The sequence below is a fragment of the Lycium barbarum genome, chromosome 2 (genome assembly GCF_019175385.1).
Source record: "Lycium barbarum isolate Lr01 chromosome 2, ASM1917538v2, whole genome shotgun sequence".
In the NCBI taxonomy this organism is placed as follows: domain Eukaryota; kingdom Viridiplantae; phylum Streptophyta; class Magnoliopsida; order Solanales; family Solanaceae; genus Lycium; species Lycium barbarum.
The window spans coordinates 5874134-5893662 of record NC_083338.1 but is presented as its reverse complement, the minus strand read 5'-3'; the positions used below and the strand labels follow the sequence as shown (position 1 = coordinate 5893662).

Here is a 19529-nt window from a genome sequence, read left to right as displayed (position 1 = left end):
GTGTCATAGGTACGCCAATAATTTTCCCTCCTTGTCACATATGAGATATTATGCCCTAGATCTATTATGTCTTATGTGGTTATTGTGCAGTTGATAGTTCAGATTTAAGACCCCACGAGGTAGCATGTTACGAAGGTAACCGCAACAAGCATAAATTTTCCACGGTAGTTTTGAGCAGGGGAATAGCATAAAAGGCAACCACTTGTAATACTAGAAAGTCTCGACTTTAGGATATATATTTTTTTCCATATGATATATGTACATGACTAGGAAGGGACTGATGCGATAATAAAACCATGAGTAGATGAAATTTCCCTAAGTGTGATCCATGTCTATAATTCAGAAAGATAGTATACAACCCCAGAATAAAGTCAGATAAAAAGGAAAAGTTAGAAATAACCTTATACTTCACTTTAGTATTCAGAGAAGAATTTGAGAACATGATGTTAGAAAGTGGTTAACAGAAGCATAGTAAGTAAGTTTGAATAGATACAGTGAATTAGAAATGTTCAGCAAAGTTAGTAGAAGTACGATTTGAATTACTTAGTCAAGTTAACACTCTTAAGTGGGTGACAGTTCGGATACATCCGAATGTGTGTTAGAAACCAAGGGCTTAAGTTAAGTTCAGAGTAGAATGATTAGTGGAAGAAGAAATCAGCTAAGCCATAAGAGAGCAAGCTACAGAAGAATAGCCTTTAAGAGTTGTCAAAAGGAGTTGTCCTAAGATTTACAATGTGAGCAGAGTTAAGTCATTAAAATGGAGTATGCCAGTTATGAATACAGTAGCAATCCGTTCATGTAAGTAAATTTAGTTTTTCCCCATGAGAAATTGCTCAGATGTGAGTCAAAAAAAAAAAAAGGATCAAGTATAGGGAGTACAGCTCATGATTTAGGCAGACAAGAGAACTATGGTGAAAGAAGTTCACCGTTTATCCAAGCTAGGAATTCGACTCTCAGGCTCCGTATGTGGAGTTGTTGCCGAGAACATGGTTTATCCCTGCAGTTTGGTGATTCCTACTTGCTGCAGATGAAAGAAGGGATTCACAAACAGGAAGCCTTAACTTTTGAACAAGAGGGAGATAATGGTACCTCGAGATACCGAGGCAGATTATGCGTTCCATATGTAGATGAAATTAGAGAGCTAATTATGTCAGTAAATCACCATTCTAGGTCTACCTCGTTCAGCTAGGAGGCATGATTTAATTTGAGTTATTGTGGACAGACTTACGAAGTCAGCGCACTTCTTGCCAGTTAAGACCACAGATTGAACAGAAGATTATGCCAAGTCATGTGTTAATGAGATTGCCGGATTGTATAGGACCCTAGAGTCCATTTTTTTATATTATGGTGCTAAGTTCACAGCGAACTTCAAAAAAAATTATTTCAGAAAGGATTGGGTACAGAGGTGAACCTTAGCACAACTTTCCATTCTCAGACAAATGGTCAGACAGATACGCTATTCAGATCTCATGTTATGATATTCATGTTAGTTCAATACTCAGATATTTATGTCATCTTAGTACTCAGATATCAGTCCAGTACTCACGTATTCATGCCATTCCAGTATTCAGTCAGCTCAGTATTCAGCTAATCCAGTATTTAATTAGCTCAGTATTCAGTCAGCCCAGTCTTCAGTTAGTACAATAGACATTCAATTTAGTATCTCAGCAGTTTAGTAATCTTATATTCATTCAGTTCAGTAACCATGTGTCCGTTATTTCAAAGGTAATTGGGATGACCACCTATCTCTTATTGAGTTTACTTACAAAAATAACTACTATGCTAGTATTGGGATGATATTGTTTGACACCCTTTTTGAGCGAAGGTGTAGATCACCTATTGGTTGGTTCGAAGTAGGTGAAGCAGAGTTGTTAGGACCAGATTTGGTTTATCAAGATATGGAGAAATTCAAGTTAATACAGGAGCGTTTGAAACGGCTCAGAGTCACCAGAAGTCATATACAGATGTGAGGCGAAGGGAACTTAGAATTTTCAGTTGATGATTAGGTGTTCCTTAAAGTATCACCTACGAAGGGTGTTATGATATTTGGCAAGAAAGGGAATCTTAGTCCCAGATATATATTGGACCTTACAGAATTCTACGAAAGGTCGGACTAGTAGCTTATGAACTTGAGTTGCCACAAGATTTGGCTGTTGTACAGTGTTTCATGAATCCATGTTGAGGAAGTGTATAGGAGACCCATCGTTGGTTGTTCTTTCTAATGCTATAGCAGTTAAGTATGACCTCACCTATGAGGAGATCCCCATATCCATTCTTGATCGTCAAGTTCGCAAGTTGAGAACTAAGGAAGTAGCCTCAGTGAAAGTCCTATGGAGGAGTCAGAAAGTTGAGGAAGCTACATGGGAAGCCGAGGAGGATATGAAATCCAGGTACCCACGCTTGTTTCAGCCCGCAGAAGAGATTTATGATGAAGCACTGAGATTTTGAGGTATGTAAGCTTTCTTTTCATGCTTTTGGTCGTGTGTGGCCAATTTATAATGCTATTGTGATGTAGCCCTGTGAGGCAATGATATTATGGGTTGTTGTGACAGGTTGGTAGTGCCTTATTACAGGGGAAACTCTGGCGATATTTTTGTAGAATCCCGAATGCTTATCATTCGAGGACGAATGATCCCAAGGGGGAGATATTGTAACACCTCGTAGCTTCGGATGAAAGTTTGACTCATAAGATGATAATATAATGGAACCAATATGAGTTTTATAGGAAGTGTTTTGAAAACCAATTAAGTCATAATAAATATCTTTGGGCAAAGAAAAGTGGGAAGCCACTCTACGGGGCATGTTTACATGTGAGTTTATAGAAGGTCCTACTTCCAATGACCATAACCCCTTTATTAATTGAGAATATGGGAAAACTTCATTGACTAAAGTTGTAGCCCTTTGAAATAGCTTTCCAACGGTATATTATGGGCCTTAAACGGAGCTATGTACAAAAAGTTATGGCCATTTTACTACAGACTGTTCGGCAGAACATCACCCTCTGTCACACTATGCGGCTCAAGATGCGGCCCGCAGACACGACATGCGGCTCCGCAGTCCCGACGCAAAGTGTGCCAGAGAGATTTTGTCCATAATTTTCTGGACTACTTTAAAAAAGACCCTACTCGACCAAAATCATATTTTCATCATTCTTGGTCAAGAAAACCTCTAAAATACTCTCTAACATTCATCCACAAGAAAATTCAAGGGGAATCCATGATCAATAACACCAAATCCATGAACCCAAGTGAATGAAACCTAGCCAAAGTTCATCTAATTCAAGAAAACCCAAGAGAAGTAAAGTAGGGTTTTGGTGCTAGTGGAGTAACTCCACTCAAGACTTGTTCAACCACTATCTAAGGTAAGTTTCATGACTTTCTCATGATGATTAAAGTGTTGGTGAGTTCTTAGGAGGATAGTAAATAGGTTTGATAAAGATGATTATATGAATTATGCTAGAATTGTTGGATTGTTGACTTGGGATTGTTGTATTCATATGGTTGATGAAAAATGATGTTAATTACATCTGATGGAGATTGTAGAATTAGCTAAAAGTAAAAGGATGGGGATTTGGTGAAGAAAACACCATTAATGAGGGTTATAAGCTTCATGCCTACTAAGTGTTTGATAAAATGCTTAGATGAACAAAACATGGATATGGTTGCTAATATAGAATCCCTATGACTTGTATTACTATAGATTGAAGTTGAAGGGGTTGAAGGACTTGTGATACGCTCAAAAGCGGAAAGTTAAGGTATGTAGAACTTCCATCCACATGTGGGAATCTCTACGTCCTTCCCCATGATCCGTTTCGTAAAAATATATGAAGTTCAAATTCTAGGGCATTAAATCCAACATATTGGTAGCCCGTAATTATGTATGTATGTATGTATACGAATTCCGTATCTATTTTCGTTATTGTATTTCCTAATCTTCTATTACGGACATTAGGGATCCTAGCTTAATCCATGAATCATGAATTCTTCCTCATGTGTTCTCATTATGTTCATATGAAACTTTATGATTTTATTTTGCAAGTTGCAAGCATGTTTTCAAGTCAATTACAAATATATGATTTTGAACTATTGTATTACTCATAAATCAAGAACATGTTACAAGCTATTCCATGAAATATGTTTACAAGCTATTCCATGAAACTATGTTTACAAGCTATTCCATGAAATATGTTTACAAGCTATTCCATGAAACTATGTTTACAAGCTATTTCATGAAACTATGTTTACAAGTTATTTCGTGAAATCGTGATTTCAAGACAAGTACAAGCTAATTCACGAAAGTCATGGCTTCTTAGCCAACTATATTATGTTCATGTTTTTGGGAGTTGCACGCATTACCGAGAAGGCTCAGATAGCCTGAAACTATGTAGCCACCATAGGATAAGGATCGCTCCGCCTAGTTAGGACGACACCTTAATTTTACACTGAATGGTTCCATCAGGTACTTTACTACCTTATACCCTGGCAAGGTATAGGGGCTCAACTGGTCCGGCGAGGTACCAGACTCCACGTTCCCACGTGGTGATATGATATGTCGGTTTATGAAATGCTCTCCCTACTTATTATGTTTTACTTACGTTATATATATACATATGCACTCATGCTCATGTTCATGTCCAGGTTTTCAGTTTCAGTTCTTATCATGTTATTCCATGTCCCATGTTGTTTCTTTCGGTTGCTTTACCTACCAGTACATTCAATGTGCTGACGTCCCCTTTTATTGCCCGGGGGCCTGCATTTCACGATGCAGGTACTGATATACAGGATGACACATCTGCTGAGTAGGACAGCATTCGTATCAGCTTATTGGTGAGCCCCATCTCATTCGGGGTTTAGTCAACTTTTGCTTTATGATTAATTATGCATCTAAAGGTATGCTGGGGGCCTTGTCCCAGTAAGTATGTTTTTCAGTCAGACTCATGATAGAGGTTTCATAGACTAGACAAGTCAGTTTATGTTATGTCAGACATTCGGAGTCGTATAGCCATTTTTGGCTCATTCATGTTATTTCCGCACTCATGTTTTAAACAAGTGTTTTTATTAAGTATTATGACTTACTACGTTTTATAAAGGCTCATCATGCATTCACGTTATATTTCCGCTCATGTATGCCTCATGATAGTTCAACAAGCCATGTGGTTCGCTCGGTCACATGCAGTCAGGCACCGAGTGCCGTGTTACGTCCAGGCCATGGTTCGGGGCGTGACAGTTCTAGCACGCTCGCTTTATCAAATTATACATATCTTAAATTATTGTTGGATAAATTGTGTTACGAGCCTTGATTTGCTCGTGCTTTTATCGTTGAACTTTTACTATTCTTAACCTGGATGCTTAACCGCATTCCGGATCTTGACATACATCGGTTTAGAAGTGTAACTGCTTTGTTCGCTCGTATGTATCACACCTAATTTGTCTCTGTCTACATGTCTTGATTTGAATTAATGAAATTTAGGTATTAGAACAATCTGTCCAAGGTGCGTAACTGCATCCTTGAGTTTCTTTTAAGTGTCTCAACATAAGATGCGTAACCGCATACTTAATCGGAAGAAACATTTTAAAATGTTCCTAAGGCTCGTCTAACATCAAAAGCAATTATTTGTCTCTAAAATCTTAAATTTATTATTATTTTGGTTAAACTCACTCTTTTGACAACGGTTTTTGAAACGTGTTCGCAGCCCATCTCGCTCCCTTACAATTGATTTCACCATTCTTTTCTTTTATACTTGAAATAATTCGCACCCCTCTGGCTCAACTCACATTAGTTAATTAGGCCTTAAATTAGTCTAGGCCCAAAGTATTTAAACCAAGAAACTGTATAGCTTCTCTTAGCATAGGACAACATTTGTAGCGTAAAAGACGCACAAATAAATGGAAAATTGTAAACATGATATTTAAGTAATAAAATCTAGACTGACTAAATTGGGTACCAAATATATTCTTAAGGTTTTTACAACTAAAGCGTAAGAAAAATTAATACTAATTTGCTGTAATTAACCAAGCACATCCAAACTTGCATCAACGTTCCTTTTATTATTATTTTAAAAAAAAATTATAATCATTGAGAAGAAAGGCAATTGTTTCAACCATGACTTAGTGGAAACATTCCCGTCGCCCAACTTCAACTTAAAGCAACATGGAAATCTCTTTTTGTTCTTGTCATATTATCTAGTATCATAACTCATGAGAAAACAAATATCAAGATCCCTTTAAACCCCAAAGTCATTTTCTTAATCAAAAACTCCTACTCAAAAACTATTATATGGCAAATGTTTAAGCATGCAGATTAGAAGCCCCATTCAACATTTCAACACTTTGAGACAAATTTTGAACGTGAATTTTCACTTTCTCACCAAAAACTTATGGAAATTTATTGAAGAAGGTTATTACAGATTTAGCTGCAACCAAAGAGAACCATAACCACTACGTACCGTGTCAAATAGGGACTAAAAACCTCCTAGACAGCATAGGATCTAAAGTAAGTCTACTAACATGACTAATAGTCTGTTTGGTCAAGCTTATTTTTCCCCCAAAAGTATTTATTTTTTCAAAAAGTACTTATTTAAAAAAAAAAAAGAGGTGTTTGGCCAAGCTTTTAGGAGAAAATAAGTATTTTTGAGGAGTAACAGAAACAGTTTTTCAGAAGTTAAAAAAAATAACTTTTGCCCAAGAACACTTTTTTGAATAGTACTTTTAAGAAAAATATACATAAAAACACTTTTTAAAAGCTTGGTCAAACACTAATTGCTGCTCAAAAGTACTTTTTAAATTAATTGGCCAAACACAAACTGCTTTTAGCCAAAAGTACTTTTTTGAAAAGTGCTTTTGAAAAAAGTATTTTTTTGAAAAGTGCTTTTGAAAAAAGTACTTTTTTGAAAAGTGCTTTTGAAAAAAATACTTTTTAAAATAAACTGATTTTAGAAGTTTGGTCAAACAGGCTATAAAACTTATTCCGAACTTGAACTTGTAACCAGCAAGCCTTTGCTAGTTACTATCCCGAATAAAGGATAGGGGTCGGGGTAGGCCACCAACCAACGTAAAACTAACCAATTATTGATGAATCCTCACAATACAAATATTATCTCGATTTGCTTTCAGTTACTGCAGTAACTATTTAGCATAGTAAGTTGCTTAGTTTTTGGATGAATCTACTTTTTTGAATTTTAAATTTCTATTATTCCATTTTAGTTTTTTGAGATATTTTAGCTTTGTTGAACTTTTGTTATGCCGATTTTCTGCGGATAATGTTTCCAAGTTGGTTATTTAAAGCCCTCCTATGCTTAGTAAGAGACATTTTGAATCAATACTTTCAACTTTTTTACTGCGCTATCTTTTCAGAAAACAACATTATATCGTGTTGAGACATAATATAATTAAACAATTAAATAAGTTGGTCACACAATTCAACGCGTACCCTGAGAGAAATAAGATAGGTAGAATTGTCAGAAGATCAACTGGATTGTCGAAAGCCATGGCCCTAGAACTTTCTCTCATCTGATAAATCTTACAGTCTTTGTCAAAATATTCCCAGTCACAAAAACACTCATCACAAATTGTTTACTTTTCAGTTTTAGTTTAGTTACAACAAACACCTTGACTTTCACCTTCTTGAATAGTTTTATTCAAATTTGAATTAGTTTAACAGTAGAATCTAAGCTTCTGTGAGATCGATATATGGACTTAAAAGTTCTATATTACTTGTACGACCACGTATAATTGCGTGTGCGTTTGGGAGCAACAAATGTTGCCACAATCAGGTCCGCTAAAAAAACTACACGTAACCTCCATAAGAAAAATGGAATTAGTAATGTGGAAATTACGAGGACGTGTTACCCCTACATACAATGAGTTCAAATATACATATAGTGGAATTTAAAAATTACTTATATTGTTAGTGTATAGAATTAATAGTTCTCTAAAAAAAATTAGTGCGGAAAACATACTTCCTTTGTTCCAGTTTATGCAACAACGTTTGCTTTTTAGCACTAAAAAGAATGACAATTTTCTGCAATTAAAACTAATTCCCCATTTTATCCTTAATGAGAAGTTCTTATATCCACATATTTTATGAAATGTTTAACATTACAAGTTTTAAAAGGACTCCTATAGCCACACAAACATTACGGTATGTCACACACTGTGCACCAGGCACCGTGCACCAATCATTGTGTCTCTGCACCCTGTTGCACCATACACAAGCACATGTGCCTGTGTATTTGGCACCATGCACCAATACATGTATCTGTGCACCAGATACCGTGCACCATACACCAGTGCATGTGCCTGCGCATTAGGCACCGTGCACCAGTTGTATGAAAGTATAATTAATTGAAACTGAGAGAGTAGTGTATATATAGTAAGTTGAAAGATAGTATACCTTCAATATCAACTGATTCACACATGCCTCCAACAGAATGATATTTCTCAAGAATAGTGACATTGATGTAACCAAGTTTCACCAATGCATAAGCAGCTGATATTCCACTTGGTCCAGCTCCTATTATTCCTATCTTTGTGTTTGTAGCAAAACAAGGGTGCAACTTCAAGAAAAGTTCATCTCTTGCTTCTCGCTCCATGTCTCTAACAAAAAACAAAAAGAGCAATTCCAAAGCAAGAAAATTAAGGTGATGTGTATAATTAGACACCTATGTGTTTATATCTTTATGAAACCACTTTCATTATTAGTCCTTATATACATTTAAACAATCATTGGGCAGGACTAATGGGAGGGAGAGAGGAAGAATTAGTCAGGGTTAGCATACTATTCTCTTTTTCTTTTTTAATTTCTTTAATTCACCTAAATGTTGCTCGTTTAATCTCAATTGATGTGACATTATTTGACTAGACATAATTTTTTCTAAAAAAAAAAAGATATATTTTAAAAACTTGAGATCTAAACAAATTTGTGGGACAATAAATTATCTCATTAAGGTAAAATAAGAATTTACAAGTAAAATTGTTTATATACATAAAAATGATGACATTTTTTTAACAAGCTGAACAGAAAAGTATGCCAGGTAATTAAATTGGGACAAGGGGAGTATTCACTTAATGTTTTAGACCAGTTGGAGCTTTATTATTAATTATCGTTTTTGTTACTATTAGTATCCTTGTCGTTATCATCTAATTTCTATGCATCTCTACAATCGAGTACCCATTGGATATCTCTATCAACGAAGGCTTAAGCAGATTATTTGTACTTTCTATTGAGTATTGAAGCCTAGTTTCCTGTAATTTTTTTACTCACTTTATTAATCGCTATGCCACACCCTTGAGTGCATTCCCGTCTTTCACATCTTAATCACTGTTATTACAATATTTAGCAGTATTTTTGTTTTTAAAAATAATTAGTTTGTCCGTTGGACCGCTATTAGGTTGACTTGCTTTGATTGCATTAGATATACTTTTTCTGGTTGAAAATGGTACCGTATAATTTGGCTAGTCATTAACTAGCTTGCAACTATAAATTAACGAGTGGAACAGTATAGAGAACTATCTAATTTTATTCATTGACTAGGCAAGAAATTAAATTAGTACGAGGTACCAATAAAAGTTCAAGATCAAGAGACGTGGTCATGGTTGGTATAGTTTCCTACTATTTTTAATTGAAGAATGATCTAAAAAAATAAACAGTTATTCAAAATGTCAAGACGTGAAAACATTGTCATATGATTGGAATATTTTCTATATTTTTTTTTTGGATGTAATATAAACAAATGTTTTTACAACAAAGGAGATGTTTTTAATAATCATATGAAATTAGAAATATATTATGTTTTGTAGAATATAAAAAAGCTTGGTGTTTGTTCAAGGTGGGAATTATTCTTATATTCTTGAAAATTCAATGAGCAAGAAATATTTTATTTGGACGTGATAATTTCTAAAAACGAAATTATATTTCATGTCATTCAAATTTCTGGCAGGCCCAAAAAAAATAAAAAAATAAATTGATGAAAACTCATCAAGTCATCATAAAGGAAAATTAGTTAAATTTTCCACTAAAGAATTGACTTGACTAGGGACTAGTTCTACAATTGACTTGACTTGGAACTAGTTTAACCAAAATTGATGTTTAGTTATACATTCATCATTCATGTTTTATCTTAATTGAAAAGAAAAAAAAATGAAAGGTTAAACACTAGGAAGTAGGAAGTCGTCTTCATATGTGGGTTCAAATATCATTTGTTTTTCGATACCTAATATGCAAGGGGGAAAATAAAATTAAAAAAACCGAATGAGAATGTAGCTGGGTGTAACGAATTTCTGCCATCAATATAATTTTACATATTAAAGTAAATTTTTTATTTTAATTTTCAGGTAACTAGTTTTATTTATTATGGACAATTTTTACGCCATGCGTGCAATTTAACAGACTTGTCTTATTTTTCAGAACACTACTAATTTTCACTTAGTATTTAAATTGGATATATCCACTAACAATGTAGAGAAACTTTAAACCATCAGTTTAATTTAATATGTTACAATATGTTACCTACCATTTACTACAACTTATCATCGGTATTTATTAAACGGAGGTCCAAAAATATTCCTAACCTATTAAATTTGATTTAAATATGCTCTCCTTTCATTTATTGGACCAAAAAGGCCTTCAACATTATTTTTCGGCTTTAAAATGTTCTTAACCTATTGAATTTGGCTCAAAAATATTCTTTCTTCCACCTATTGGCTCGAAAATGCCCTCAACCTTATTATTTTGACTTAAAATGCACCTAAAACTAATGGTTGACTAATTGACTAAATGAGGCTTTATAAAAAAAAGTTACGGCAGCGTATGATTGGTCCAGATGTTAATCCAATATAAATTAAATTACTCAATGCATATATATATTGATCCGCATACAATTAAATCTGAATTCATGATTACTATGATTACTAACATTCCACCCAATTGGTGTTGATGAAGATGGAACACACTTATTTACCACTTTCCATGGACTAGGAGAGTATGGGATGAAATTCAAGGATGGTTGCGAAAAACAATTCAGTATAGAGGGATAACTGAAGACTTACATAGCATCAAACGCAAGCAATGGAACAAGTTCAAAAAGGAGGTAATAGGTGCAATATATGGAGCAGTGATCTACAACACATGGATAGCTAGAAACAACAAAGTTTTCCAAGGGAAGAGTGTGAATAGTAAATTCAGACCGTAATTAGAGGAAGGATAATATATTTAGGAACTCTAAAAGGGGTAGAAAGATAGTTCTTTTATACAAGATATCTGTAATTAGATTATTAGAGTTCTATTAGCTCTTAATAACCCTCCTACAAGGTGGTTAAGACGGAAGTGGCTCACCTCCAGTACCAATCCTCTCCATTTCCTCCGGTTGTGCTTCATAATTCTGACATCTGTCACTTTAAAAAATTAATGGACAAGATTATTTTGATCACCTAATACTATAATTAGTCTTTAACCACAGTCAAGTAGTCTCTCTCCCCCCCCCCCCCCCCCCCCTCTTATTTCTTTTGCTCCCTCATAAATTCTCGAGAAACTAGAAGAAAGAGTGGGTTGACTACATGAATATTCATCTAACTGGTGAGTGTTCGAATCCCGACATTGTAATCCCTTTCCCATTTCTCCTTCCCCTACCTTCTATGTATTAAAAACATTTTTTTTTTTAAAAAAGGAGTAACATTAAATCCAGTTTTAGCCACTAGTGCAATCTCTTTTTTATCTATGATCTATATCGATCAATAATTTGTAATTTAGTCAAAATTTTGGCAAAAAACATATCCAGATTTAAGGTTTTAGTGAATAGCGTAAATGAAAAAAAAAAAAAAACCCAAGAAGAAACATGATAATCTTATTTAATTCAACAAGATGTTAATAGGATAACTTCATAAAATGTCTTTTGGTAAGAGAATATGCTGCACATAAAAGATGAAATATAAGATTTTTAGATCTGCCATGACTAAATCCATCCATTTTCTTCTCTTCCCTGCATTTTTTTAGTTACAATACACAATGCTATTTAGGTGGATTAAAAAAACAAAAATTGCGCTTCAAATAACGATCACATATCGATTGATTTTGATTGGCAATTTTAAATTATGCCAGAGAAGGCCACGATTAGAATTTGTGGATAATAAAATTCGCGTCGAGAAAATAATAATCAGGACAAGAAAATATCACAACACTCTTTGTATTTGATTTCAAAATATGAGTATTACAATCTCTATGATTCCTCTTGTTCGTCTTTTCAACAGTAAATTCAAGGGCTTTTAAGCTTGATCTTGAACTTGATGGATTTAATCTTGACTTGGACTTGAATTCAAGACTTTTGAGCTTGATTTTGAATCCTCGTCTGGATCTCTAGAATTTCTAGAGAAATACTTGAATGCTTAAATGTTTTTAGCTTGTAGAGAAATCCGCAGCGTTTGATCCGCGAGCTCTCTGTTGCTTGTTGTTAGAACTTCTGTCTCTATTTTGAATTATGAGACGCCTATTTATAGTTGTAGGATGGAGGAGTTGTGATAAGGACAGACTTCTTTCGACCAATCGGATTTAAGCTGACATATCGATATTTGATTGGCCGGAACATGTCACTTGTACACGTGGCGCATCTTCATTGGCCTTTGATTTGACTAGGCATGTTGCATCATTTTGACACGTGGCACGATCCTATTGGCTCCTTCATTTAACTTGGCGTGCCACGTCATTTGACACATGGTGCTGATTTGGGCCTTTAGGATGAGATGACATATTGGGCTTGTCAAAGTGTGCTCGTCATTTGTAGCTCAATTAAATGGGCTAGCCCAATGCTTTTGGACCATTTTAATTAAATTCACATTTATTGGACCTAAATGATTAATCCAATTATATTAACTTATAATTTATTTGAACTAATATATCGTAAACTTGATATAATATGAATTTCTTGTGAATTTAAATTCAACAAAATTTTGTTGTCTACAATAGTATTAGTTAATCAAAATAATCTTAAAAATTTAGTGTTGCTCGAGAAAGCAAAAGAAATAAGGTGGTGGAGAGAGCCTACTTGACTGTGGTTAAGACAAATTAGTAGTATTAGTTAACCAAAAATAATCTTGTCCATTAATTTTTTAAAGTGAAAAATGTCAGAATTATAAATCCCAACTGGAGGAAAAGACTATAGATGCTCTCTTAGGTGTAATGCTGCTTTATTTTGTTGGTATGGGAATATTGCACAGTTTATTACAAAAGAACATTCCACCCAATTCCTTTCTTCCTTCCTTGTATATTCCTTCAATATTATTATTTTCTTTTAACTAGGATTCTGCAATTTTAAAACCAAACTATCACGTAAAATAACTCATACAACCATCAAATTACAGCTTCACAAACTCAAAAGTTAGGCTACGAAAATCAGAGAGGTTCAGAATAAATAAGCTAAGTCAAACCCAAATAATAAACTTCCTATTCAGTTATAAACTTTAAAGCTAAGAATTATACATAAAAACCAAACTATCACGTCAAATAACCGAAACAGCTATCAAATTATAGCTTCATAAAAGAATTATAAGCTAAGAATTTAGGCTACGAACACAGGGGCTCTCACCAATGTCTCTAACTTCTCCTCTCCTATATTATTGTGTCTTTTAATTGCTCCCTCCGTCCAAATTTAAGTGTCTCAGTTTGACTAGGCATGAAGTGTAAGAAATAAAGAGAGACTTTTGTATCTTGTGGTTCTAAGTTAAAAATGTATATAATGTACTAGATGTTCTTTAAATCTTGTGGTTATAAATCTGTTATGTAGGATGTTTGATTTATCAATTTACTAAATACAGAAAGAGACATTCTTTTTGAAACATGACAAAAAGGAAAGTAAGACACTTCAATTGGAACGAATAGAGTAGGATTTTTGCAATCAGTTATTAATTTTCTAGGAATATATGAAGAAGAAATAAGGAATCGGGGTGGGGATTAATAATCATAAATTTGGGTTTCATTGTACGGGTGGTCGTAGAAAAAGAGTCCTATCTAATCTACTAGTTAACCATCAGATTTGGGAGATATTTTTAAGTCAGAAAATAACGTTAACGTTGAGTTCATTTTTGGTCTAACAGGTGGAAGGGGTGTATGTTTTTAGTCAAATTTAATAGGTTAGGGGCATTTTAAAGCCAAAAAATAACATTGAGGGCATTTTGATGCAATAGGTGGGAGGAGTGTGTTGTTTAGCTTTACCAATAGATTAGGTGTTTGAGGGACAAAAATTAAAGACCACTCCCTTTAAAGGGAAATCGTGCAAATGACCCTGTTTCTTTCACCGGGTCACAATAAATAAATGCCGAGCTTCATTCTCTTTTGAAATATCTCATCTGTTCATAGTCCCTAAACTTCCGATGTACTCAATGTAGAAATATTTTCTTATTGACTATTAATGTACATCAGGGCCCTCCTGATTTGGCCAGCTAATTGAAATATAAAAATTCTAGTTGTTGCCATAGTAGTTGCATGAATCAAAACGCATACTGGATAGAGTGGGGCCCTTCATGGCATCAAGTGACCGAGTATGTGATACTACTGTCTATGCACGTTTCTAAAACACACCAATACTAATAAAATACAAAATAATTAGAGCTATATATGGCATTCAATCTCATATGACAATCAGACATTAACAGCATAATATACATTGCTTAAGTCATCCCATTGAGTAATTGAAAAATGCACATTCATATCTTATGCTTAGCTGCTTCTGTGGAACCTTAAAATCTGAAGTTATAGACAACCTATAGACATCTGCCCCTTTCATTTTCTCAAAAAGTAATAAAGTTAATCAAATTTAACAAATATATTACACATTAGTATCTTCAAAGAAGTCTAATTACAAAAGAAAAAATAAATAAAAATAACCAAGCTAGAAATAATGGATAACAGGACAATCCTAGTGATCTCTACTTCATTTGCAGCATTTTCTACCAAATATTTGCTTAGCTATAAGCCTACAACATGCAATCTGCTCTTGCAGGCAACCTCTTGAAGAAACTAGTTGACAATGGAGGAAGTTTTTGGCGAAACCTAGGGTGCCTCAACAGGTAGAGTCCAATGAGAAGCGCGATGACTTGGAATGGTGTGACATACATGACAATTGCAGCAACTAAACAGAATGTGACAAACAAAGCTGACGCCCTTGGATCTCTCCAACTCAAAAGTGAATGAAACCTTTCCCCTTGAGTGGCCAAGTCCCCGATCACGGTTTGAATCCTTCCTCCAATGCTCCTCAAACGATCATATCTCATCCTCACCTTATCCGGGGCCCTGGATGTTGGGAACGCATCGAATTCTTCATCCAAATCGTCGGGGAAAACAGCGTGAGCATGTGAAAGATGGATGTCCATGTGAGGAGGGTGCTTTGGTTTCAATCTATAGTACCAAATACCAATCAAGAAAAGGTAAAGAAAGAATGTTGGAAAGATCAATTCAGGGTAAAGGACTAATATCACAAAGAGAATGTGAATTAGAATTGTAGTGAGTGGATTCTTCCAATGACATATTTGATCAAACCATTTTCCAACAGCCATTATTGGACTCACAACATACATTAACCTGAAAAAATTAGCCTTAGCCCTCCTTAAGCTCCACATGTGCGAACCAACATCTAGCATATAGTCGACAACCTCTTTTTTCAACGGCGGCTCTGCCCGGCCTAGCCTAGTTGACAATATTTGTATAGTTTGGAACCTGAGGAAATCTTGTTGACTGATAGACAATGGATGAGCATAATGCATCTTTGGAAACAAAGGTTGAGCGTATTTAGACAACATATTGACATAAGACGTACACGAAAACCTCACGGCTAATTGAACTTCACCCATCTTTTTAACGCCCGATGGTTGCAAGACAATGAGAGGGTAGGAATGTGTGTAAACCTTATCAGTCTCGAGGGTGGAGAGCCGGATTCTCACTTTTCCAATGCTCGAACATTTTCCCCCTTGTAAATACCCATTATCGAACACACATACTGTGATAACAGTACAAAGATCGTGTACTTCCCAAGTGTACTGCTCATTCCATTTTGGTGATAAAGAATCGATGATTGTCCTTGTACGAACCCATTTTGGCCCGTACTTAGCTACACAATAGGCATCTGTCGTCCCTCGTCCATCCTTAGATTTCATAGGTGATAATCCTATTGCACTAATAATCCCCAATTCAAGTAGTCCAATGCTGGATTTCCACAAAAGCTTCGACGTTGGCTTGAAATCGCTGCTATAATGTATCGATTCATCCAACACGTGATATCCACCATCCAAACTTAGCCTCAAATGAATCTTACTAGCAAATTTAGTCTCCTTTTTTTCCCCTTCTACAATTGTATATTTCTCAAGATTGTGCCATTTAGAAGGGACAGGTTTGTTATCAAGCCTTCTAGGGACAGTACTTAAAGGAAGAACACATTTTCCTAAAAACTCAAAGTTTGATCCAACTTTATCCTCAACAGTTATAATCAAAGGCTCTTCAAATGGTTCAGCTACAACAAAAACCAAATCCTCATTCCACATTGGATTAACACTTCTTATCGGAGAAATCTTCGTTTTCAAGGCCTGATTTCCACATGTAACCTTCACACAACACTCAGGTTGGCGATTTTTTTCAGTCGGAAGCAAATCTTGACATTCAATAACATTAACTCTAATATACCAAAGTCTAGGGGAAAGATATACCTTTCCTCTAATTCTTGAAATTTCCTCACTTCTCACAGCTGCTGCATCCGAATGCCACGCATCACTAAACGCCTCGTCAGCTTGAGTTCCTCTCCAAACAGCAAGCATGATCTCCCCCTTTTTCAACTTTTCGCCTCGGTTATCCTCCAGTCTATACCATTGTGGAGCTAATGAACTATCTGGCGGGACCCTTCGCGGTACATCAATGAGATCAAACACCACGCGTCCGATCAGATCATCCAACACGACAGACTTGTCTTTCACAAAAACTTCAATGAAAGAAGCCTGAAGTCGATCCTGAGAGAACGCGAACACATAATTCCACTCAGGGTTCGTTTTCTTCTCGAAATGCTTAGTCACACCCTTATAGTTCCCAACTTTTACTTCAACATAAGGATCACAGCTACCTGTTACATCCTTTATCAACTCTTTAGCCTTGACAACACGAACGTAGAGATATTCCATCTGTTCGACGAGGTCATAGGCAACGGTTACCTTATCTCCACCAATCATCACCCCTGATCCAGCAATTTTTGGAGCTGTTTGCTTTAGAGCAAAGTCTTCATGTATTGGACCTTTCTGCATTTTTCCTTGTTTCTATAGGAATGTGAACAAATTTTATCTTCTTGGACAATAGTTAGTTGCTCAAAGAATCAACGGTTCATAGAGTTTTTACACACTAGGTACCATAAGAACTAGGGGTGGAGCCACTTTGGTAATTACTGGTTCGGCAGAATCCAGTAACTTTAGCTCAAACGTTGTATTTGCATTGAAAATTTTATTTAGTAGGTATAAAACGAATTGCGGTCAAGCACTCATAAACTAAAACTTCTGGCTCCGATAAGAATGACTTAAGGAATTTTAGTAGGACAAATTCTTGGAGATATAGAGAAAAAATCTATCAAAGGGGTGATCAAGAATAGCAATGTTGCTATAGTATTGGTACCTTCTCAAGTTCAAAATGCTCCAAAGATTACTAGGTAGAAAATTGAGCAATATTTTGAATTTGCAAAAACTTAGAACCATGAAAACCTGCAAAAAGAAAAGGGAAATAAAAGGATCAAGAATTGAAGGGACTTGAATACTTTCCTTCTGCTTAAAAACAGAGGAAAAAACACAAAAATGCTAAAGAAAATGGTTTTGTCAATGTTTCATCATGAACTATAAGGGAAAAGAAATTGTTCTAGTAATATAAGAAAATACTATTTTTAAGTATTTTAAACCAACTATGGCATTGAGTGTAGAAATGGAAGAAAAATAATAAAAAGTAATAAGCTATTGCATCATCTTGGCAACTCTAGCAAGAAAATTTTAAGTATAGAAAAATAAAAGTTGATTATTATTTTTTTCAATTTTTTAGTGATTAGGAAAAGTTAAAGGGTGGGAAATAATGGAAGAACTGATAACTTACTTCAAGAGGCAGTTGAAGAAAACGAGAGAGTTGTTTTAGATAGTTATAACTAAAAGCAGAACAGTAGAAATTTTTAATAGACAGATTTGTAATTAACAGAAAGTTTTGGGGCTGAAGTAGAAATAAAGAAAATTGTACACAATATTTTTGGCAAATAGAATTGTAATTCAAACAAAGTTGTGGGGCTGAAGTAGAAATAAGGAAAATTGTACACAAATTTTTCTGGTATAGACAGATTTGTAATTAACAGAAAGTTCTGGGGCTGAAGTAGAAATAAAGAATATGTACACAATTTTTTTGGTATGGACGTATTTGTAATTAACATAAAGTTATGGTGGTGAAGTAGAAATAAAGAAAACGTACACAAAATTATGTTGTGGAATGAGTCTTGGATTGCATTGCTATGTGATCTTCAGAAGATACAGAAAAAAAAAACCTAATTTGATCCTGTTGAGTAATCATATTTTTGCATATATCACCCTATTTCAAAGAGAAATCATGTCCTATTTTGAGAAAAAAGAAATAATGTGCTATAAGGGTAGGTAATGGGTTTGAATTATAATGGTAAATCGGGTAAAAATAGCATTTACAGATCACTTTTCCGCTTTAGCTTTGAATTTGAAAGTTTACGGATGAAAATCTATGGCATTTGTCGTCTGACTTTCACATGTGGAATTTGAACCCCGTGATAATGTTTTATTTTTAATTATAATGACTGAAAAGTGATTATATGTGAATTTCACTCGTAAATCGAGTTTGATATATAATAAGAATAGAGCGGCATGCTCATTGTCCACCGAATCTTGTTCCTCACCTCGACACATTTTCTTCTCTCTTTGTTATCATCCCACGCAGAAAGAAAGAGCCCCAACTTTCTCATTATAATTCTTCTTCATGTTTTGCGTAATCTATATCATGTCAATTATACTCATCCCAGAAAATTTATTCGCTATCTCGATGTGATAATATTCCTATTAATGATTGTGACAAACTTGTTATAGAATTCTTACTTATATTACTTGAGAAAATTACTTCATGTGCATGGGGAAGTTAGCCCATAAAAAGTCTATAATAAGTATCCCTTGTTCCTAACAACTTTTTTTCCCTGTATTTCTTATCTATCTTTTCTGCACACAATAAAAAACAATAACTTGTCCAAATTGAAATTAAATTTTCTGAAAAAGGAATTCAATTGGTCCATAATTTCAACTTTCAACCCCAATAATTTTAATATATAAGAGATTGCTTTCAAAATGGGGCCAAAATCAACTACGTGACTCAATTAGTATTTAGTAATGTGTTGTTTGATCACCTCTCAATCAATATTCTTCAATTGGTCAGGAAAGAAAATTGTCTATAAGTTTGTCTATATGTCTCCCAAAGTCGTTATCAAATACAGAATAAAAATTATCAGGGGGAATTGATATTATGTATGG

General features: G+C 34.7%; 1 protein-coding gene across 1 annotated transcript; it reads right to left on the bottom strand.

Moving 5' to 3' along the window:
• Window positions 1-14765: 14765 nt before the first annotated feature.
• LOC132625984 (FT-interacting protein 3-like) lies at window positions 14766-17953 on the bottom strand. Its single transcript, XM_060340683.1, has one exon. The coding sequence runs from the start codon at window positions 17265-17267 to the stop codon at window positions 14961-14963; it is 2307 nt and encodes a 768-aa protein (XP_060196666.1). The 5' UTR covers window positions 17268-17953; the 3' UTR covers window positions 14766-14960.
• Between the last annotated feature and the right edge of the window lie 1576 nt (window positions 17954-19529).

What these genes read in the sequence shown, in the direction of transcription:
- LOC132625984 (XM_060340683.1), bottom strand. Translation starts at nt 17,267, where the DNA reads ATGCAGAAAGGTCCAATACATGAAGACTTTGCTCTAAAGCAAACAGCT.